This window comes from Manacus candei, unplaced genomic scaffold (genome assembly GCF_025592945.1).
Source record: "Manacus candei isolate 608988 ecotype Guabito, Panama unplaced genomic scaffold, ASM2559294v1 h1tg000003l, whole genome shotgun sequence".
NCBI lineage: Eukaryota > Metazoa > Chordata > Aves > Passeriformes > Pipridae > Manacus > Manacus candei.
In genome coordinates this window covers 2,967,741-2,985,664 of record NW_026138051.1, presented here as the reverse complement: position 1 = coordinate 2,985,664, position 17,924 = coordinate 2,967,741, and the positions used below count along the sequence as shown (strand labels likewise).

General features: G+C 55.5%; 1 protein-coding gene across 4 annotated transcripts; it reads left to right on the top strand.

The window, feature by feature from the left end:
• The first annotated feature begins 804 nt into the window (after positions 1 to 804).
• Positions 805 to 17,849, top strand: GDPD2 (glycerophosphodiester phosphodiesterase domain containing 2). 4 transcript variants are annotated; one of them, XM_051792327.1, is made up of 16 exons: positions 805 to 883; positions 9,066 to 9,214; positions 10,297 to 10,400; positions 10,474 to 10,567; positions 10,771 to 10,830; positions 11,172 to 11,270; positions 11,651 to 11,744; positions 12,186 to 12,331; positions 12,805 to 12,887; positions 13,424 to 13,574; positions 14,113 to 14,328; positions 15,201 to 15,352; positions 15,680 to 15,827; positions 16,062 to 16,144; positions 16,582 to 16,610; positions 16,882 to 17,849. In XM_051792327.1, the coding sequence occupies exons 2-16, from the start codon at positions 9,101 to 9,103 to the stop codon at positions 16,932 to 16,934; spliced, it is 1,626 nt and encodes a 541-aa protein (XP_051648287.1). In that variant the 5' UTR covers positions 805 to 883; positions 9,066 to 9,100; the 3' UTR covers positions 16,935 to 17,849. The 4 variants fall into 4 exon arrangements, with proteins under 4 accessions (XP_051648287.1, XP_051648283.1, XP_051648284.1 ...); XM_051792323.1 differs by lacking the exon at positions 805 to 883 and adding an exon at positions 6,210 to 6,473; XM_051792324.1 differs by lacking the exon at positions 805 to 883 and adding an exon at positions 7,571 to 7,822.
• The last annotated feature ends 75 nt before the right edge of the window (positions 17,850 to 17,924 follow it).

The window sequence follows — 17,924 nt, the reverse complement described above, 5'->3', positions numbered from 1 at the left end:
AGTCATAAATGAAAAGAGCTAGGAAATTACACTTCCAGTGGACAAATAAAGTTAAACTAACGACTCTAGACCAAAAGCATTACCTTTATAAATAAAAACTACTTCTTTCTTAACAACGCTACATACTGACTTCACTGTAATGCAGATACACCACCAAAGGACTTACCAACATCACAACCCCACCACACTACTGAGCACTCCCTAGCAAGGGCCCTTTATATAAACCCACCCTTAGCACAGCCCTGGAGGCTGGTCCTATAAATTTGGCAATGGCAAACAGCTGCTGCTTATATAAACTAGAGTGTTTGAAACCAGAAGTTGTTTCTGCCTGGTAAGCGTGCTAATTTGGGGCTTTTTCTTAGTTTGGGGGTGTGTGGTTTTTTGGTGGTTGTTGGTTGGTTTGCTTTTGGGTTTGTAGGGGTTTTTTCAGGTTTAATATTTAATCTAGTAGCTAATAATAACTATAAAATGTGGAATGTAGCTACATATGTGGGAAAGTTGCTTTCATAGGAGTATCTAATGTAATTATCTCTCTTAAGGCTGTAGGATAGGCCATAATAGTTTTGTAAAGCTGTCTAATAACTAATTTTAGGTATTAAGAGGCAAAATATAGCAGAACTACAAGTACAGTAGGAATACTATTGGCTGCAGCCCATTGCGACACAGAACTGTTACTTGTCCTCCAATAAGCTCTCGGGGAATAAGAAAGTGATAGTAAAATAGGCATGCAAGAGGACTGTGTTCTCTCTGCCTAGATTTAGAGAGAGGATAGAATCCTATGAATGGTGAGACTTGTAGGGGACCAGAAGGGGCACTCCTTGAGCAAGGACTGACCTGAACCACTGGCTGTGTCTGTACCTGAATACAAAGCAAGCACTTACAGGTAAGGTGCTTTGGAGCTTGGGCTGTATCCTAATGGGTCCTCGTTACAGTTTGAGAGTTGAGCTTCTCTTTGTCAAGTGCTTAAGCTCGTTTTTGACATGAATGCTGATGCAGGGTTTTATCCTATCTAGGCAGCTGTTAGCTCCTCAGTAATGCTGTAACAGAGTGTGTGGCTTAACAGTAATATCAGTGAGTGGTAACGACTTCATGGGAGGCTTCTCAAACAATGAGGAAAATTCAGCTTAAGCAACAAATAAATCTCATGTTCCACAGCACACCTTAACACAGTGATCTTGCAGCTGCTTTTACATCCTGAAAGGGGAGGGGGGGAATGCTGTTCTACAGGAACTACCTCTGAACAGAAATTAGAGATGTGGTAGGAGCAAACACTCCACAGTAAAGGCTTATCCCAGTGCAAAAATGGTCTGTCTTAAAAGTTAGTAAATAACAATAAAAAAGGCTAAATACAAAAGTTTCTGTAGTAGAACAACAGAAGTAAGTAGCAGGTAAGATGTTTCATTGACAAGGTAAATATTATATTTTTTTTCTGGGGAAAACAAAAAACACAAATATTGTTCTGAAAATAACACAGACCACTGGTCAAGAGCTTTTCAATGCAGAGCAAGTGGAACCAGATCTACACAACATCAGTGTTGCCAGATTCAGTAAGTTATGCCTACAGCTTAACTTCCAGTAAAGTTAACTATCCCTATAAAAGAAATGAACTAATTAGAAAAACAGTTGCGCCGTAATTAAATTAGTTGACTTCCTTTGTACAGATGATACAAAACACAAAAATATGTAGTTTAAGATGCAAAATTGCATGTGAGTATACTCTGTGAGCATCTCTTCTGCTTCTTAAATGTAAATTTGCCTTCAGTTTGTTATTGTGAGTTCAGATTTGCCTTCAGTTTGTTATTGTGTGACTTCAGAAGATTTGTCTTCAGTTTGTTATTGTGTGACTTCAGTTAAGTATGCAACAAGGCAATTAGGAAATGACAAATTATAAACATTTTCAAATTCTAAACTAGTTCAAGTTCCAAACAGAAAAGAGCTACATCTGAACAAACCCAAATATTTCAGTCCTTGAAAACATGAATGAAGTATAGCATGGTAAGTCTTACAGGCCAGGTCTCAGACATAAATATCAGAATCTGATTAACTATTTTTTTTTTTTTTAATGAAAGGAAGACTTGCCTGCTTGAATTTTTTTTTTTTTCAGCTTTGGATATGACATGATACTGTGTCTAAAAAATAATTTCCTAACTGTATGTATGTAGTATAAAACTTACTGAACGTATTATTTTTTGCTTATCCTGCCATGAAGGACATGAGGTTGCTGGTGGATGAGAGGCTGGACATGAGCTGGTAATGTGCAGTCACAGCCCAGAGAGCGAACTGTACCCTGGGCTGCATCACAAGCAGTGTGGGCAGCAGGTGAGGGAGGGGATTCTGCCCCTCTACTCCACTCTGGTGAGGCCCCACCTGCAGAGCTGCCTCCAGCTCTGGGGTCCCCAGCACAGGAAGGACATGGACCTGTTGGAGTGAGTCCAGAGGAGGGCCGTGAACATTGTTTAGAGGGATGGAGCACCTCTGCTATGAGGAAAGGCTGAGACAGTTGGGATTGGTCAGCCTGGAGAAGAGAAGGCTTTGGGGTGATTTTACTGTGGTCTTTCAGTACCTAAAAGAACAGCAAGCAGGGATTTTTAGATACATGATGGAGAGAGCTTTGCCTTGGTCTATCAGTTTATGTAGGTCAGCTGTTAGTTGGGGTGGAAGGACAGTCTGTGCCACTGGCTTTTAAAGTGTTGACAGCAGAGAAACGGTGAGACTCTGAATTTTTGTTGTCTATTACAAACCGAAAGAGTGTGAAATAATGTTTACAGAAACCTGTATTGCCTTCTTTTTTTCCTGGTCTTGAGTCCTATGGGAGACGATATGAAGGGAAAACATTCCCTAAAACAGCCAAACTTAAAAGCAGTATTTCTTGTAGATTACATGCAGTATAGTGAAAAACAGAAGTAACTGAAACAATGGCTTACATTTTTTTTCTTGAAGAGACTAGTTTGTGATGTCAGTTCAGCTGACCAACAAAAACCTAACACAAAGCCATTAAGTCACTTCCACATGTTCAAAATACCCTCTTGATTCCCCAAGTTACAAGTCTAGAGAGATAACTTCAGCTGAACTCTAATATACCAACATAACACTGCCTGCTCACTCAGACCATTCCTCTCCTTGTTTGTTTTTATAGCTTTACTATAATTTAAAAAAAAACACTCACAGATGAGACTTCACAAGTGAAGGCAGGACACAAACCACACTTAGAGCAACGCAACACTTGATGTTGCGCATGAACTCGTTCAACTGCATGAGCTCACTCAACTGTGCCGACAGGAACTCTATTTTGTCTTCTTCCCCACTAACTCTGGTGCTCCTGACTTTGTGGTAGAGCCAAGCCAGCTTAATGATGTGCTCTGGTTGCCAGCTTTAACTGCTCACCTGCGACTTGGCTCCGGAGATCAGACAAGTGACTGAGTGGGCAGGGCAGTGCATGCCTGGGATGTCCCTGTTTATGGCAGTATGATGGGCTGGGTGCTTGGGTCTGTCCTTGAGTTCCTTGAGTCTCACCCCTAAACTCAACTCCATCCTTCAGTCTCACCCCTGAGCTCGGCTCTGACCTTCAGTCTCACCCCTCAACTCGACTCCATCCTCCAGTCTCACCCCTCAACTCGACTCCATCCTCGAGTCTCACCCCTCAACTCGACTCCATCCTCGAGTCTCACCCCTAAACTCGACTCCATCCTCCAGTCTCACCCCTAAACTCGACTCCATCCTCCAGTCTCACCCCTAAACTCGACTCCATCCTCGAGTCTCACCCCTAAACTCGACTCCATCCTCGAGTCTCACCCCTAAACTCGACTCCATCCTCCAGTCTCACCCCTAAACTCGACTCCATCCTCCAGTCTCACCCCTAAACTCGACTCCATCCTCGAGTCTCACCCCTAAACTCGACTCCATCCTCGAGTCTCACCCCTAAACTCGACTCCATCCTCGAGTCTCACCCCTAAACTCGACTCCATCCTCGAGTGTCACCCCTAAACTCGACTCCATCCTCGAGTCTCACCCCTAAACTCGACTCCATCCTCCAGTCTCACCCCTAAACTCGACTCCATCCTCCAGTCTCACCCCTAAACTCGACTCCATCCTCGAGTCTCACCCCTAAACTCGACTCCATCCTCGAGTCTCACCCCTAAACTCGACTCCATCCTCCAGTCTCACCCCTAAACTCGACTCCATCCTCCAGTCTCACCCCTAAACTCGACTCCATCCTCGAGTCTCACCCCTAAGCTCGACTCCATCCTCGAGTCTCACCCCTAAGCTCGACTCCATCCTCGAGTCTCACCCCTAAGCTCGACTCCATCCTCGAGTCTCACCCCTAAGCTCGACTCCATCCTCGAGTCTCACCCCTAAGCTCGACTCCATCCTCGAGTCTCACCCCTAAGCTCGACTCCATCCTCGAGTCTCACCCCTAAGCTCGACTCCATCCTCGAGTCTCACCCCTAAGCTCGACTCCATCCTCGAGTCTCACCCCTGAGCTCGGCTCTGTCCTCGGGCGCTCCCGCGGGAGCGGCGGCAGCGCGGCCCGAGGGCGCCCCCTGGCGGCCCCGCCCCGGCACTGCCGTGCCCGTTCCCGCCGTGCCCGTTCCCGTTCCCAGCGCAGCTCCCGCCGCTGCTCCACAGCGCTGCCTCCTGCCCTTAGGGGCCGGGGGTAAAACACGGAATAGCGGCCCTGCCGCCGCTCCCCTTCTCTGTTCAGCCCCCGCCGGACCGCACCGCCCGGCCCTGAGCCCGCAGCCGCGGCGCTGCCCCACCCTGGTGGGCAGAGGTGGGCGCTGCGGGAGCTGCAGACCCCGGCGATGGGGCTCCCCCCGCAGCCCCCGGCTGTAACAGAGAGGGAAGGGGGCTCCTGCCCGGCTCGGTCGGACGGTGACCAGTACCCGGGGAGATCCCCGCCAGTCTCGCTGCTCCACGTGCGCGTGGCTGAGCGGTGCCTCCCCCGTCAGCTTTGCCTCGCACCCCTAAAATCCACAGCTTTTTGGAGCTCTGCTGCAACCTCCCCTTCTCCAGTATCCCCGTGGTCTCTTTATTCATGCCTGGGTTTCCCTTCCCCGCCTCCTAAGCTGTTTCTTGGTTTAAGTGGTCCTTCACACCCCCCCCCTTAGTGCTCACTTCTTCATCTCCTTTATAACCTGCAACCCAGTCCTTGACAGTGGATCTTCAATCCCATGAAATGGCCTCTCTGCATCCCGGAGTACAGATCCACTGGGAAGACTCATGCCCACAGGTTTGCTCTGCTGTGTAGCTAGTCCGTGTCAGAGCTGGCACAGCACGTGGATGCAGGACGTGAACCTCAGTGCTACCTGCTCACAGCTCACCAACTCTGGGGTCAGGGCTGCTTGCTTGTCTGAGGGGCGTTCCTGGCAATTGCAATGCTTTCAGCTTACTCCTTTGGGTGCAGAGCAACGGGTGTTACAGCACAACTCCTCCTGCAGTGCTCTAGACCTCCACTGGTAAGACCTTGATAAGCACATTTCCTAGAGCTGTTCAATCAGCTGTGCCAAAGCTGTTAATAGTAGTGTGGAACAGGATCAGCTGGGGGCTGAGCGCTGAGGCTTCTGCCCAAACTGGCAGTTTCTATGTCACTGCAGGATGCCATCACCTCCCTGTAAATCACCTTTCTCAGCTCCTTTGCAAGTGGCAAATCATAGGGGTCCCCTGAGATCCCAAGCAAGGATAGATCAAGTCACTGATACAGAAAGATCTGAGTGCCTGTCGTCCACCCTGGCTCACCCGGGGCTGTGCTTCTGCCGCGACCTGGAGCGGAGGGCGGGGGGCACACAGCTGTGCTGTGCCACAGGGAGGTAGTGGGGAGGTGGAAGGCACCAGCCCATCCGTCTGCAGGTGGCATCAGGTCCGATTTGGAGCCTCCTGTCCGTCCGCTGCTTTAGCAAAGTTTGGATGCGTTGGTTCTGAAGCGTTTCTCTTGGCTTAAAAACCACTTTTACTTCTGTCTTCAAAGCATGCCCTGTTGAATGTCGACTGTGGTGGCCCGGGATGCGTCTGTCCCCGGCTTCCTCTGCAAGGAAGGGAAAAGTCCCCCTTTGACAGAGGAGCTCCCACAGCCCCTCGCTCGAAAGCGCGGCGATGCACGAAGCTCTGCCTCCATCTGCATCTCCCGGGAGCTCTCCCCGGAGCCTCCGCCTGCCTGGACGTGGGCTGCCTGCAAACTCCTCTGCGCTACGACGCGTGACGCCCCCCGGGCCCCTTCCCCCTCTCTCCTCTGGGCCGGCGGGGCCCGCCCTGACCCCAGCCCGGCCCCCCGCTCGGCTCCGCTCGCAGTCTGCCCGCCTCTGCCGGCCTGTGCGGACCTGCCGCGGCCGCCCCGCCGGGCCACGGGCACACCCAGGAGGGTGTGAGCTCAGCGGGAGCGGGGCGCTGCCACGCATGGGCCCCGGCAGAGCCCAGCCCCGCGCTCACCTGGCCCGCCGGAGGCCCAGCGGTGGGAGCCCGACGTCGGCGGGGAGCAGGTATTTCGCCCCGGGGTGGCAGCCCCGGCCGTGGGGATGATGCTGTCCCGCACTGCTGCGGGAGAGCTGACAGAGCGCCACGTGGGGTGATCGTCCTACCCCTGCGTAAATCTGAGCGGGGGAAGGAAAGGGGCTGCCCGTGCTGTTCCCACACTGGAGAGCGGGAAGGGGGAGCCCAGGTCTGACTACCCGGGCATGAGGCTGGGAGTGGGGGCTCTGGGCCAGGCTGTGCTGCTCTTGCTGTTTTGGGGTCATCCTGTTCCTCATGCTGAGCCCATGCTCTGCCTTCCCTCCTATGAGGAAAGGGAACAGCGAGGCTAGGCATCAGCTCCTGCTGCCCTGCCTGGCGGCACACAGCCTGGGCTGGCTCGGCTGCACCAGGGCAAGGGGATCTTGCCCTGCACATGGCCACCTGGTTGTCCTGTGTCAGCATCCCTGGGGCACTGAGGTCCTTGCAGGGCTGCAGGCACATGCTGCCATGTCGCTGACTGTAGCAATGAGTTTGTCACCCCTTCAAATCCCCTGTGCTTCTCACAGGCTGTGGGTGTGCTCTGGGTGTTGTTTGGTGGGAGCTAAAGGAGAGATCCTTCCAGCACTGGACCCTAGCTCCCAGTCTGCTGCTCTCCCGTAGGAGCTGGAGCAGAAGCTGAGCAGGGTCTGCTGAGTGCCTAGCCCAGCTCTGTCTGGGACCTGTGCTCTGTACGGGGGTATCACAGCATAACTGCTGATGCCAGTGCTGCAGTCCCACTTTGAGCTGTGGAACAGCGTGGCATTTTCCCTCCAAACAGCACCATTGGGGTGGATTTGTGGCCAGTCCTGTGCCACTGCTCTACCAGGCTCCAGCCCTGGCAGTGACAGTCCCCTTGGAGCAGCTGAGCACTGAAATACAGCTGGTGCTCACAACCACTCCTACTGTACTTTGTACCCTGCGTGGGAGCCAGGCAGCAGCTGCTGGCACTGGTACTTTGCCTGTGTGACCCGTGACAGGGGACAGGGTGAGTCCCAGCAGAGGCTGGCTGAGCCCACTGCTCCCTGATGGAAGTGGGGGCTCTGCTTCTGGTGACAGCAGGGGTATGAGCCTTCAGCCAGAGCCCCTGGGCATCAAGAAGGGGAATATCTGGTCTCAAGGCTTCCTGCAGTTGTGTTAAGGTTGGCTCCTTCAGTGCCGTCACTGAGCAGGTCACAGCTGCTGATCTGGTCCTTAGAAGGTAGAGGGGCAGCAGATGTGGGGCACTGCTGTGCTGCTCCGCATCCTCTGTGCTTTGACTGGCTGGATCTGCTAATGGCAGCCCCTCGACCTCCCCCCGCCTGCAGAAGCTGACTGGGCAGGTTGGGGATCCTGCTTTCAGGTTGGTACCTGCCTGTGTGTGCCCCAGCAGCCACTGGTCTGGGTGGTCCTGAGGAAGACTCTGCGCCCCAGCCCTGGAGATGCACGTAGTGGTGGTATTTGGGAGCAAGGTGACAGTCTGGGGAGAGACCAGGGCATGGCAGAGCCACTCTGGTCTGGCTGGCTGGGCCTGGGAGGACCTGGGCTAGCTCTGCTCCCTCTCTCCACAGCCCAGACTGGAATGGGACATGGCTGTACTAGGCACAGCATTACCCCCACATGGAGAGGATGTGGCTTGGGAGGATGTGGTCAGCTGGCTGTCATGCCTGGCTCAGTAGTCACAGTGAAATGAGAGTCTGGTTTAATCCACAGGGTGATAGTGTTGTGTAGGGTGCCTGGCCTGTTGGGGAGGTTGAGATGAGGAGGAGGAGCAGCTCCACAGCAGGGCAAGCAATAGTAGACATGGGGTTTCTCAGGGTGGATACAGGGAGACCTCGTTTGGGGCTAGGCACCAGGATCGGGGGATCACAGCAAAGCATCCTGGCCCTCTCCCCTTCCCAGTGCTTGGAGGACTCAGTAGTGGCCCCACACTCATTCTGGGTCTCTGTGACTGTAGAAATGAGTTCCCCCCATAACTGATGCTCACCCACATCATCCCCCATAGTGCTTGGACCAACAACCAACTGGTGCCTGCTCAGCTGCAGCTCTTCCAGCCCCGCTGGGGTCTCCTTGCTGTGCGAGCTGAGCTAGAGGGCTGCCAGGAGGGTGCTGCATCAGCAAGGACCTGGGCTTAAGGAGCAGAACAGGAACTTCCAGGCTGTTGCACGTACCCCCAGCTGCACAGCAGAAGCCCCAGGCTGTGTGCGGCCCATGTGCAGTCCTTGCATCTGGGGGGCCTGGGTGCAAAGTTCTGTCCAGCTGGCAAGGCTGCCTGCCCCTGGAGCCTGCACAGTGATCCTGGCTCCCAGGAGGAGTTCTGAACCCTGGGCTGGGGAGCAGGCTCTGCTCCCTGCCAGCTCCAGGCTTGCTTCAACTTGTTGAGTGAAGGGTCCCAGAGCAGCCTGCTGAACTGGTTGGGCTGCACCCTGTGCTTCTTCTTTCCATGGCACCATGCCATGCCTGGGAACACAACCAGCAGTCCCACTATGTCCCAGGGCTCTGGACCACTTGCCAGGGTACCTGGACCCAGAAGGCTTCAGTGCCCCATCTTCATGGGGGTGTGTGTTGGGAGGTCAGTGCCAACACCTTGTGTGTATCCCCCACAGGACACCTGACCTCTGCTGTGGGACAGTCTGATGCTATGGCAGACCCCCCTGCCTGCTGTGCTGCCTGTGCCACCTGCCTGCTCTGCCCCTACAGCTGCCAGTGCATCACTGCCAAGAAGGAGAAGAGGAAGGGCCTGAGAACCACCAAGGTGATGCTGAGCTGGGATTAACCAGCCCCTATGTGGGAGGCTCAGAGCAGTGGCCGGGGTGTGCAAGAGCTCTGGTTGGGATGCTCAGCCCAGACACTGACCTGCTGACCTCCTGCCACTGCTCCTACTTCCCAGGGCTGAGCCTGAGAGAGCTGGGGTGCTGCCTAGCACCCTCTCTGTCCAGGGACTGCCCTAGCCTGGAGCAGTGAGAAGGCAAGAGGGTGAGCTGTCTGTTCCCACTGGGTGACAAGAAGGGCGGAGCAGCACGAGTGTGCACCTGTGGCAGGGCTCACACGTGCCTGGAGCAGAGCAGAGCCCTAGGGCTGAGCATGGCAGCAGGTCCTGGGGCACCTGGCCAGGCACGTGGGAGACACAGTTCCTGGGCTGGGTGTGGCCCTCACCGGGAGGGTGTCCTCGCCAATTTGTAACCTGGGAGTGGTGAGGCCCTGGGATTCTCTGAGGTCTGCGACTCCCATGGGAGTGGCTGTGCTGCTGCTTGTCCTGTCTTGCCTGGAATGTGCAAACAAGTCTGGGCTGTTAGGTGTCCCTCTCAGCACCTGTGGTACCCCTCACTTCCCTGCACATGTGGGGCTAGGGGCTGGAGACCACGTAGCTGGATCTGGCTTCAGTTGGGCTGGCAGGAGCGGTCTGCAAGTTCCCCACTGCAATGGCAGCTCTAAGGCACTGCACCCCTCCCTGCCCACCCCACAGATCACTCAGCTAGAAGGGAATCCCTGCCCCTTCCCATATCCAAAGTCCCAGCCTGCTCTCAGGGAATGCTGCATGGGAAAGGAGGCAGTCTTGCTGCAGGAGCCATCCTCCTCAGCATGGCATAGGCAGCTTTTTAGCTTGTAGGAGATGCTTGTCCATATTCCTTTAGTGTGGGTCCAGCCAAGAGAGCTCTCCTGGGTAACTGTGATCCCTGTCCATGGGGCAGCTCACTGCCTGGCTCCCTGGGCCAGTGCCTGCTGTGACCCCCTGTGCTCCCTGCTGCTGGCTGGGTGCTCCCCAGGGGTCTCAGCAGCCTGACCAGGGCCAGGTGCCCTGCAGGTGTGTGTATAGCTGTCATCTCCGGCTTTCAGTGTGACTGCAGCTGGTTCCTTTTCCTCTTCTGCGTCTTCCTCTTCACACTGGTGTGGCTCTACTTCGCTATCATCATCCTCAATGATTTCCACAACTTCAACGAGTGAGTAGGACCCCACATCCAGCCTTGTTCCCCATGTCACCCCTGCCGCTCTGACCGTCCCCTTTCCTGGCAGGTTCATCTTCAAGCAGAGGAAGTTGTGGCTCGACTGGTCCCTGGTCCTGCTCATAGCTACGGCTGTGCTGATCACCTACTCGTCTGTGCTGCTGGTGAGCCCTGCTGGTCTCACCTGCACTGGTGGGGGTGTGGATGTGTGCTGAGCACAGGCTGGATGCCGTGCCCTGTGTGGGGCCCAGAGGAGCCCACAGCATCTGGAGCTGGGTCAGCCTGAGCACAGCCAGGCTGAGTCCTGTGCCCTTAGAGGGCTGAGGTGTGGGGTACAGCCCAGATCTGACAGCTCTTGTTCTCGCAGGTCCTTGCTTTGTGCTTGCAGCTCTGCGGCCAGCCCTTGAAGCTACACTGGCTGCACAAGGTGAGAGACTGAGGGAGCAGGGAGATGTGCCTACCCTGACTGCCCTTGCACCTTCAGAAGCTGTGACCAGCCTGCTGAGGCTGTGGTATGGCTGCTATGACCCCACTGAGTGGCTGTATGTCCCCGCTGAGCTGGGCTGCAGCTGTTAGTTCCTCAGCCACATGTCTCTGGGATGGGAATATTCCCACTGCTCAAAGCATGAAGGACAGAGCTCAGTTGCAAACCCAGATGGGGGAAGTGGGGTCTCAGGACTTGGGGCTCATGAAGGAGGGATGAGGAGGGCTCTGCCTGCCCTGCAGGATGCTTGTGCTCTCCTAACTGCCCTGTGCCCTGCCCCGCAGATCCTGCTGATCCTAACTGCCCTGGTGGTGGCTGCAGCCTTCACAGGGCTGGGAATAAAGTGGGCAGAGGAGTGGAGAAGTGCACGTATCTCCCTGCAGGTGAGTCACCTCGATACCAGAGACTCCCCCACTGTACCAAGTGCCTGGCCTTAGGGGACGAGCTGAAGGGTGGTTACTGAACACCCCAGCGTGGCTCTGTGCCATGGGGGTTAACTTTCTGCCCTTGAGTTCTACTGCCTGGCCAGGCAAGGTGCTCCTCCTGGTCTTGCAGTCCTGCCTAGAGCAGCTGCCACCAGGATGATGAATGGTGGCTGGACCAGAGCAGGGGGTCTATGCAGTCCATCCAGGAGCCTGTCCTTCCATCCCTGGCACTTCCAGCAGTACTGGCTGCAGTGGCAGATCCCTGGCCTTGGAGCATGTGTATTTTGGGGACAGGGGCTGGTCTGGTCCTGGCTGACACTCTCCCTTTGTCTCCCCAGGCAACGGGTCCCTTCCTGCACATTGGAGTCGTGGGGGGAATGACACTCCTTGCCTGGCCCCTGGCCAGCTTTGTGTACCGCACCCGCAACACAGGTAACCCCCTCCAGGGTCTGCACATTCCCCCTCAGCTGGTGCCCTGCTTCCTAACACCCAACTGAGCAGCACTGTTGGCAGAGTGGTGCTCACAGAGGTTCGGTGCAGTGGGATCAGGCCTCCAGTTCTCAGCCTGATAGTAATAGCTGTTGTTGGTCGCTTCTTCTCATGCCCAGCCCTTGGTGCAGCTTCAGCCCTCACTGCTTGGCAGCTGGAGGAGGGCTGCAGGTGGCAGACCCAGCAGTGCTGGGTTGGGATAAAAGGACATGTAGTGGGCCAAGAATAAACCTGCAGTTTATCCCTGAGGCTGGGGATACAGTGCTGCACCTAGGGCAACCTCAGGTTAATGCCAGGTGAAGCAGCCTTGGATTATTCCTAACGGCCTGCAAAATACTTCCTCTGTACCTCACCCTTCTCTCTACCTTCTGCCTCTGCCTGCAGGTCTCAAGGTGTTTCTGCTGCTTGTGTACTGCGCAGTGATGATTGCACTGTATCTGGCTCCTCTGGGAATCACCTCCCCTTGTCTCATGGAGGAGAACCAGCTGCCCCCCAAGCCAGCCCTGGTTGGCCATCGAGGAGCACCCATGGTGAGTGACCAGCACCACCAGCACCCGGCAGTGGTCAGGGTGGATGGGACAGGGTGGATGGGACAGTGAAAGCCTGGCCATGGGGCACCAGATCCTTGCTGTCACAGGCCTGGATGAGCTCTGGCCAGCCCAGCAGAGCAGGGTCCCCACAGCAGCCAGGGCAGCTCAGGCTTGGAGGATGGGTGAGCTCAGGGTGAGGAGGGGGGTTGCTTCCTGAGCACTACTGGAGCAGGAGATGCGACTCGCAGCAGAAAGCCTGACTGTGTAGTGTGGACTGGGAAGCAGAGACAAGGCAGGCTCTAGCTGTCTGTCTCCACTCCTTTTCCATCCCCCACTGTGCCAGGATCACCCCAGTCTCATTGTGGTTGCCCTAGAGCCCAGCCAAATTGCTGGATGCAGCCAGGCAGGGTGAGTGCCTGCCTCCTGCCCCGTCCTGCCCATGCCCTCTGCATTAACACTGTTCCTCTTTCCAGCTGGCCCCCGAGAACACCCTCATGTCACTGCACAAGGCCGTGGACTGTGATGTGCAAGTCTTTGAGACAGACGTCATGGTGAGGTAAAGGGGCTCACAGGGAGGAAGGGGTCTGTGTATCCTGGGATAGATATGCCCACATGAGGCATTCTGGTACACACCTGGAGGACTGTTACAGCCTGCATTTGGAGGGAGCCCTGTTCAAAGGGTTCTGCCGCTCCCACTCCCCCAGTATGGGACTGGCTCCAACTTGGTGTCCCAATGATCTGGGAGAGGTACTGGGTTTCTGTCCTCCTGATGCAGACAGATTGCCTTCCAGGGAGGGAGGCTCCATCACACAAGGAGTACTGCTTGGAAAACAGAGCCTGGCTCTAGTTCATCTCATGTAATCCTGCTATGGAGACAGCTGTTGCAGAGAGCAGGGAACTACTTGGTTCCTGGCTTGGTCTCTAGGTGCTCTGTACCTTCTGGGCACTCATATTTTTGTGTAAAGGACAAGAAGAATAATGCTGGGAGCTACCCTAGCAGGTGGCTGGGATGGGGTAGAAATGCAAGGGCAGGGATAGGAGACAAACAGCTTACAATAAAAAAACCAGCTTCCCTCTCTGCTCCTTTGCCAGTGCTGATGGGGTCCCATTCCTCATGCATGATGAGGAACTCACCAGGACCACCAATGTGCAGGCTGTGTTCCCTGAGAGGGCTGCCCTGAACAGCACTGCCTTCAACTGGACGGACCTCCAGCAGTTGGATGCTGGCAGCTGGTTTCTGGAGGTCAGGATGCCCTAAGGGTGGCTGGTCAGGGATGGGTGCATTTGTGGGCAAAGCATTAGCCCTGCCCTGGGGCTCCAGAACCTTCCCTCTGGAGCACTGGTCCTGGCAGACACCTGGACAGGGTGCAGAAGCCTGCACAAATCCCTTGGGTGCGGTTATGCCCCAAGCTGGGGTTTGTTCTGACTCCTGAACTGAGTCACAGAGGAGGCTGGTTTGAGGGGAGATGTCTTGTGTTTGCTCTGAGCTGCACAGCCTGCCTGGGCTTGAAGGTAGCTGTGGCAAGGCTCTTCCCAAAAGGTGACTAACTACTGCTGAGCTGCTTTGAATGCCCACAGGTGCTGGGGCTGCTTGAACTGTGCTGTTAGAGGGGAGAAGGGTAGAGGTACCACATGGGTGTGTATAGGAAGGATCCCTGTGCCTGCCTGCACTGTGGAGAGGCCATTGTAGGAAACTGAGAGCCATAGATGGGCACCAGTCTGGGAGGTGGAAGCTTACAGGGGCCCTGCCTATGCTGACTAACCCTCTCTCACCCTTGCAGCGGAGGCCATTTCCCACCGTGCAGAGTCTTTCTGCTGGTGATCGCCACCAGGCAACTCAGCAGAGGATCCCCTCCCTGGGACAGGCCCTCGAGGCAGCCAAGCAGAGCAACATCTCCATCATGTTCGACCTCCGGCCTGAGAACCACAGTGACTACCAGAGCTTTGTCAATGCCACCCTGGCAGTGATCTTACAGTCAGGCATCCCGCTGCAGCAGGTGAGTTGGTCACCACCCCACCGCTGCGAGGCCCTGCTGTCACACCCCTGCCGTGGTGGGAGGTGCCCTGCCAGCCTCACTGAGCATCCCTGACACCCCATACACCACATCCCCATAGATGATACCTGCTGGGCAACCCTGTCCAGATGTGGGGTCCTCTAGCTGGGAGAAGTTGCCAGTAATTAGGGTTTAATGCCTATAGCTTCAGACCCCTCCAAATACTTTTGTTTCTCAGCACTGGCCACCTTGGCGTGTAAACAATGACTCAGTCTAGGGAGGGGACCATCACTGCCAGCATGAGCAGGAGCACAATGCTGAGGCTTCCACCTCCCCCCAGTGCACCACACCTCTCCCTGCAGCTCTTGGACTTCTGCTGCAACCTCCTGTGTTCCCTTTATATTTCATCCAACCTCTGCAGCACAGAATATATGCTGCCCTTAGGGGATGAATTAGCACTCAAATTGCCTCCCTTCCTTGGCTTTTTGGGTATGTAGGGCAGGAGGGGACATAGCAAAGACTTCTACTATAGTGCTGATCCGAGGTGCATTCTTGATGCAGCGTTGGGGCCAAAAGGGATGCACTGCTTGATCCCTTCAAGGACCCAGAAAGAACATAACTGCTGCAGCTTTCTTAGGCTGGAACTGCATTCTCACCTCAGTGGGGTCTGTTGTGCTTGCTTACTTCTTGGCTGGGACAAGCTCATAGGAGGCTGTCCTGGCTGAGATCCTCAGGGAGGAGCTGAGCATGGAGTTGGGGTCAGGGAGCAGCTGTCTAAGCAGGCTATGCGTGCCTGACCCTGGAAGGAAATATTGGAAGAGAGCAAACTCCCTGGAGCACCTCTCCTCTGCATGTGCCCTCTGGCTCTTGCCTAGGTCCTCTGGCTTCCAGACGGGTTCAGGGAACAGGTCAAACAGCAAGCCCCAGGTGTTCAGCAAGTCTATGGCCGGAAGAGACTCCAGAATGAGAAGGAGCCACTACTGCATGTCAACCTGCCCTACCAGGACATGAGCTCTGAGGAGATCAGGTGAGAACCCTTTGCCCAAGTGCCTGGGAGCTGTGGGGGTCTGGGCACTGTCCCAGCTCTGTCGCCAGCTGAGGCTGAGTGCTAGTGTGCTGCTGGGAAGGGCTGGGTGAATGCTTTGTGGACAAGGCTGGGCTGGTGCAGGGGATGGAGCTGGCTGCAGTCCTCTGCCTTGCCAGCAAATCTGCCCTGGGTCTGGATCTCCAGACAGTCACTCCACGTGGCTGAAAATGCTGGATCATATCCCAGATGTGCAGTCCTCTCTGGCTGTACATGGAGTGTGATGGCACCCTGCTGTCTGCTCCTCTGACCACAGCTGTCCCCATGCAGGCAGTACCGCCAGGACAACATCTCTGTCAACTTGTATGTGGTGAACCAGCCCTGGCTCTTCTCGGTGCTCTGGTGCTCTGGGGTGAGCTCTGTCACCACCAATGCCTGCCAGGTGCTGAAGGAAATGAAACACCCCATCTGGCTGCTTGTAAGTAACCCCCCCATCCTTCACTCTGCCCCACAGCCCTGTGTCCCAGGCACTTGTGGGTCCCTTTCTGCAGCAGCCCTGTGCAGCCAGCTTCCTGGAGGGTGTCTTCTGCTCAGTGCTGTACTGGCATGGGAGCAGGTGACACTGTAGAAGGGACTGGTGGCACAGCAGGCTGGCTGCCACCAGTACACTGCCCCTAGCTGGTGGTCACTGGGTTCTCTTGTTGCCTTGCAGCCCAGCAGCACATATCTCATGATCTGGATCGTTATAGACTGCGTTTCCTTCCTTACCATCCTCTGGGCCTTCCTCTTGCTGAAGTAGGTTTGATCTCTTTCCCCCTCCCGAGGCAGGTCTGTTGGGGGACGACACAGTGTGGCCTGGGTGGTTGGTACATATCCAAACCTGGTCGTATCTGCTGCCACCCCTCTCTGGACTCAGATTGTGTTCCCCTCCAGTCCGGCTAAAACAGCACAGCGTGTGGAGGCAGCTTTTATACTCAGGCTGCAGCTAAAAATCTGTCCTGACTCTGCATCAAGCTGCTGAATGCCTTAGTTCACACTTCCTAACTCACTCTGTACCCCAGGGTTTGGTGGGCTGGGGCTGGGGGACCCTGGTCCTTTTTACCAGTGCTGCATACACTGAGAGCAGATCCCTCGAGGAACTGTGGGGCCCCACAGCCTCCAGCTGGCAGCTTAGGGGAGGGAAGCGGGAGGCCAGACTTGCATGCTAACATCAATCCTATTCCATCTCCTAGGAAATGCTCCCACAGAAGGCGGCCAGCGGGTGAGTGCGCACGGGATGAGAGCTCCCCTCCCTCAGAGCCAGGCTGCTTTCTCCAGCCAAACGTGACAGAGTGGTTTGGGATGGCTGGGGGAGGGAAGGGAATCCCAGCCCAGGGAGTTCCTGACTTGCCCTTAACAAACAACCCTGTGGGACAACACCGGGGAATCCCACATTCCCCAAGTCTCCTCAAACCTGCTTTTCAGGCCACTCCGCCTGTTGCTAGGGGATGCTGGCTGCCCACGAATACTATTTTTTCTCTCTCTCTCCTCAGAGTCTGAGACGGATGTGCTGCTCACAAAGATCAACAGCTTGATGCAAGAGTGACCCCTCTTGCCTGCGTCAGCCGCGGGGAGGGGCCGCTACAGCCCTGCACAGCTCAAGCGGGGAGTGCTCCTCAGGCCAGCTTCAAGGCTCCTTTCCTTCGCTGGCTCCTTCCTGAGCCTTCCTTCTCCCGTAGCCTTCCTGGCTCTTTTCATGGTGCACAGCTGCCCTCAGCTGAAAAGACTTGGAACTGGGTTCCCGTTTCCCACTGGCAGCGAGGAACTAAAGCTTTGCAGGGATTGCCTAGGGTGGAATACTTATCCAGCAGAGTTGGAGCTGAGACCTCTGCCTTGCGGTTTGGACACTAGTGGGGTTTTGGGTCACTGTTTGGTGCAGGGGAAGGGCAGTCTCTACCTGTCGTCACTGCAGTGGCTCTGCAGCCACTGAAGGACACCTGGTTTATGTGTTGTTCGTCTGGCTTGAGGAGTAGAAAGTGGGGTGTGGGGTGGCTTTTCACAAGATGAAGGGGGAGCTGAGCTCTTCGCACCCCTGTGCTGGACACAAATCCTGCCCCTGCTGCTGCTGGCTTCATGCTTCAGGGCCAGGGTCCTGGCACTCCATGCAGCAGTTAATGCCTGTTGTTCTGGGGGGAAAAGGAGCAGGGCTAGGCGGGGGGGTGTCTGGGGCTGGCGGGATTACAGTCACACTGCTGCTGCCGCTCCAAGGCTGCAGAGGGAGCGATGGGACTCGGCATCAGACACGTTGCAGCAGGGCCTTGAACATGGAAAGGGGACGGATGGGGGGGTATCATGTCAATTTTTCATGTCAGTTTTACTTGTTGCTACCTATTTATGTCAATAAAGCAGAGGAGCGGCAGACAGACCCCGCAGGGCTGCGGTGGGCACGGCCGCATCCTCCCTTTCCCCGCGGGTCGCGGCTGCGGGAGGCGCTGCCGGCGCGGGGCAGGGGCAGGCGCAGCCCGGACGGTGCCGGCCCGGGGCGGGCGCGTTCCGCGGCGCCTCCGTGCCACCTAGTGACCGCACCGGGAACCGG

Excerpts from the sequence above, each read along its gene's own strand:
- GDPD2 (XM_051792320.1), top strand. The coding sequence starts at position 8,903 with ATGGCACCATGCCATGCCTGGGAACACAACCAGCAGTCCCACTATGTC. Across the intron at positions 9,215-10,296 it reads AGGGCCTGAGAACCACCAAG|TGTGACTGCAGCTGGTTCCT; the intron begins GTGATGCTGAGC and ends TCCGGCTTTCAG. Across the intron at positions 13,575-14,112 it reads CTGGCAGCTGGTTTCTGGAG|CGGAGGCCATTTCCCACCGT; the intron begins GTCAGGATGCCC and ends TCACCCTTGCAG.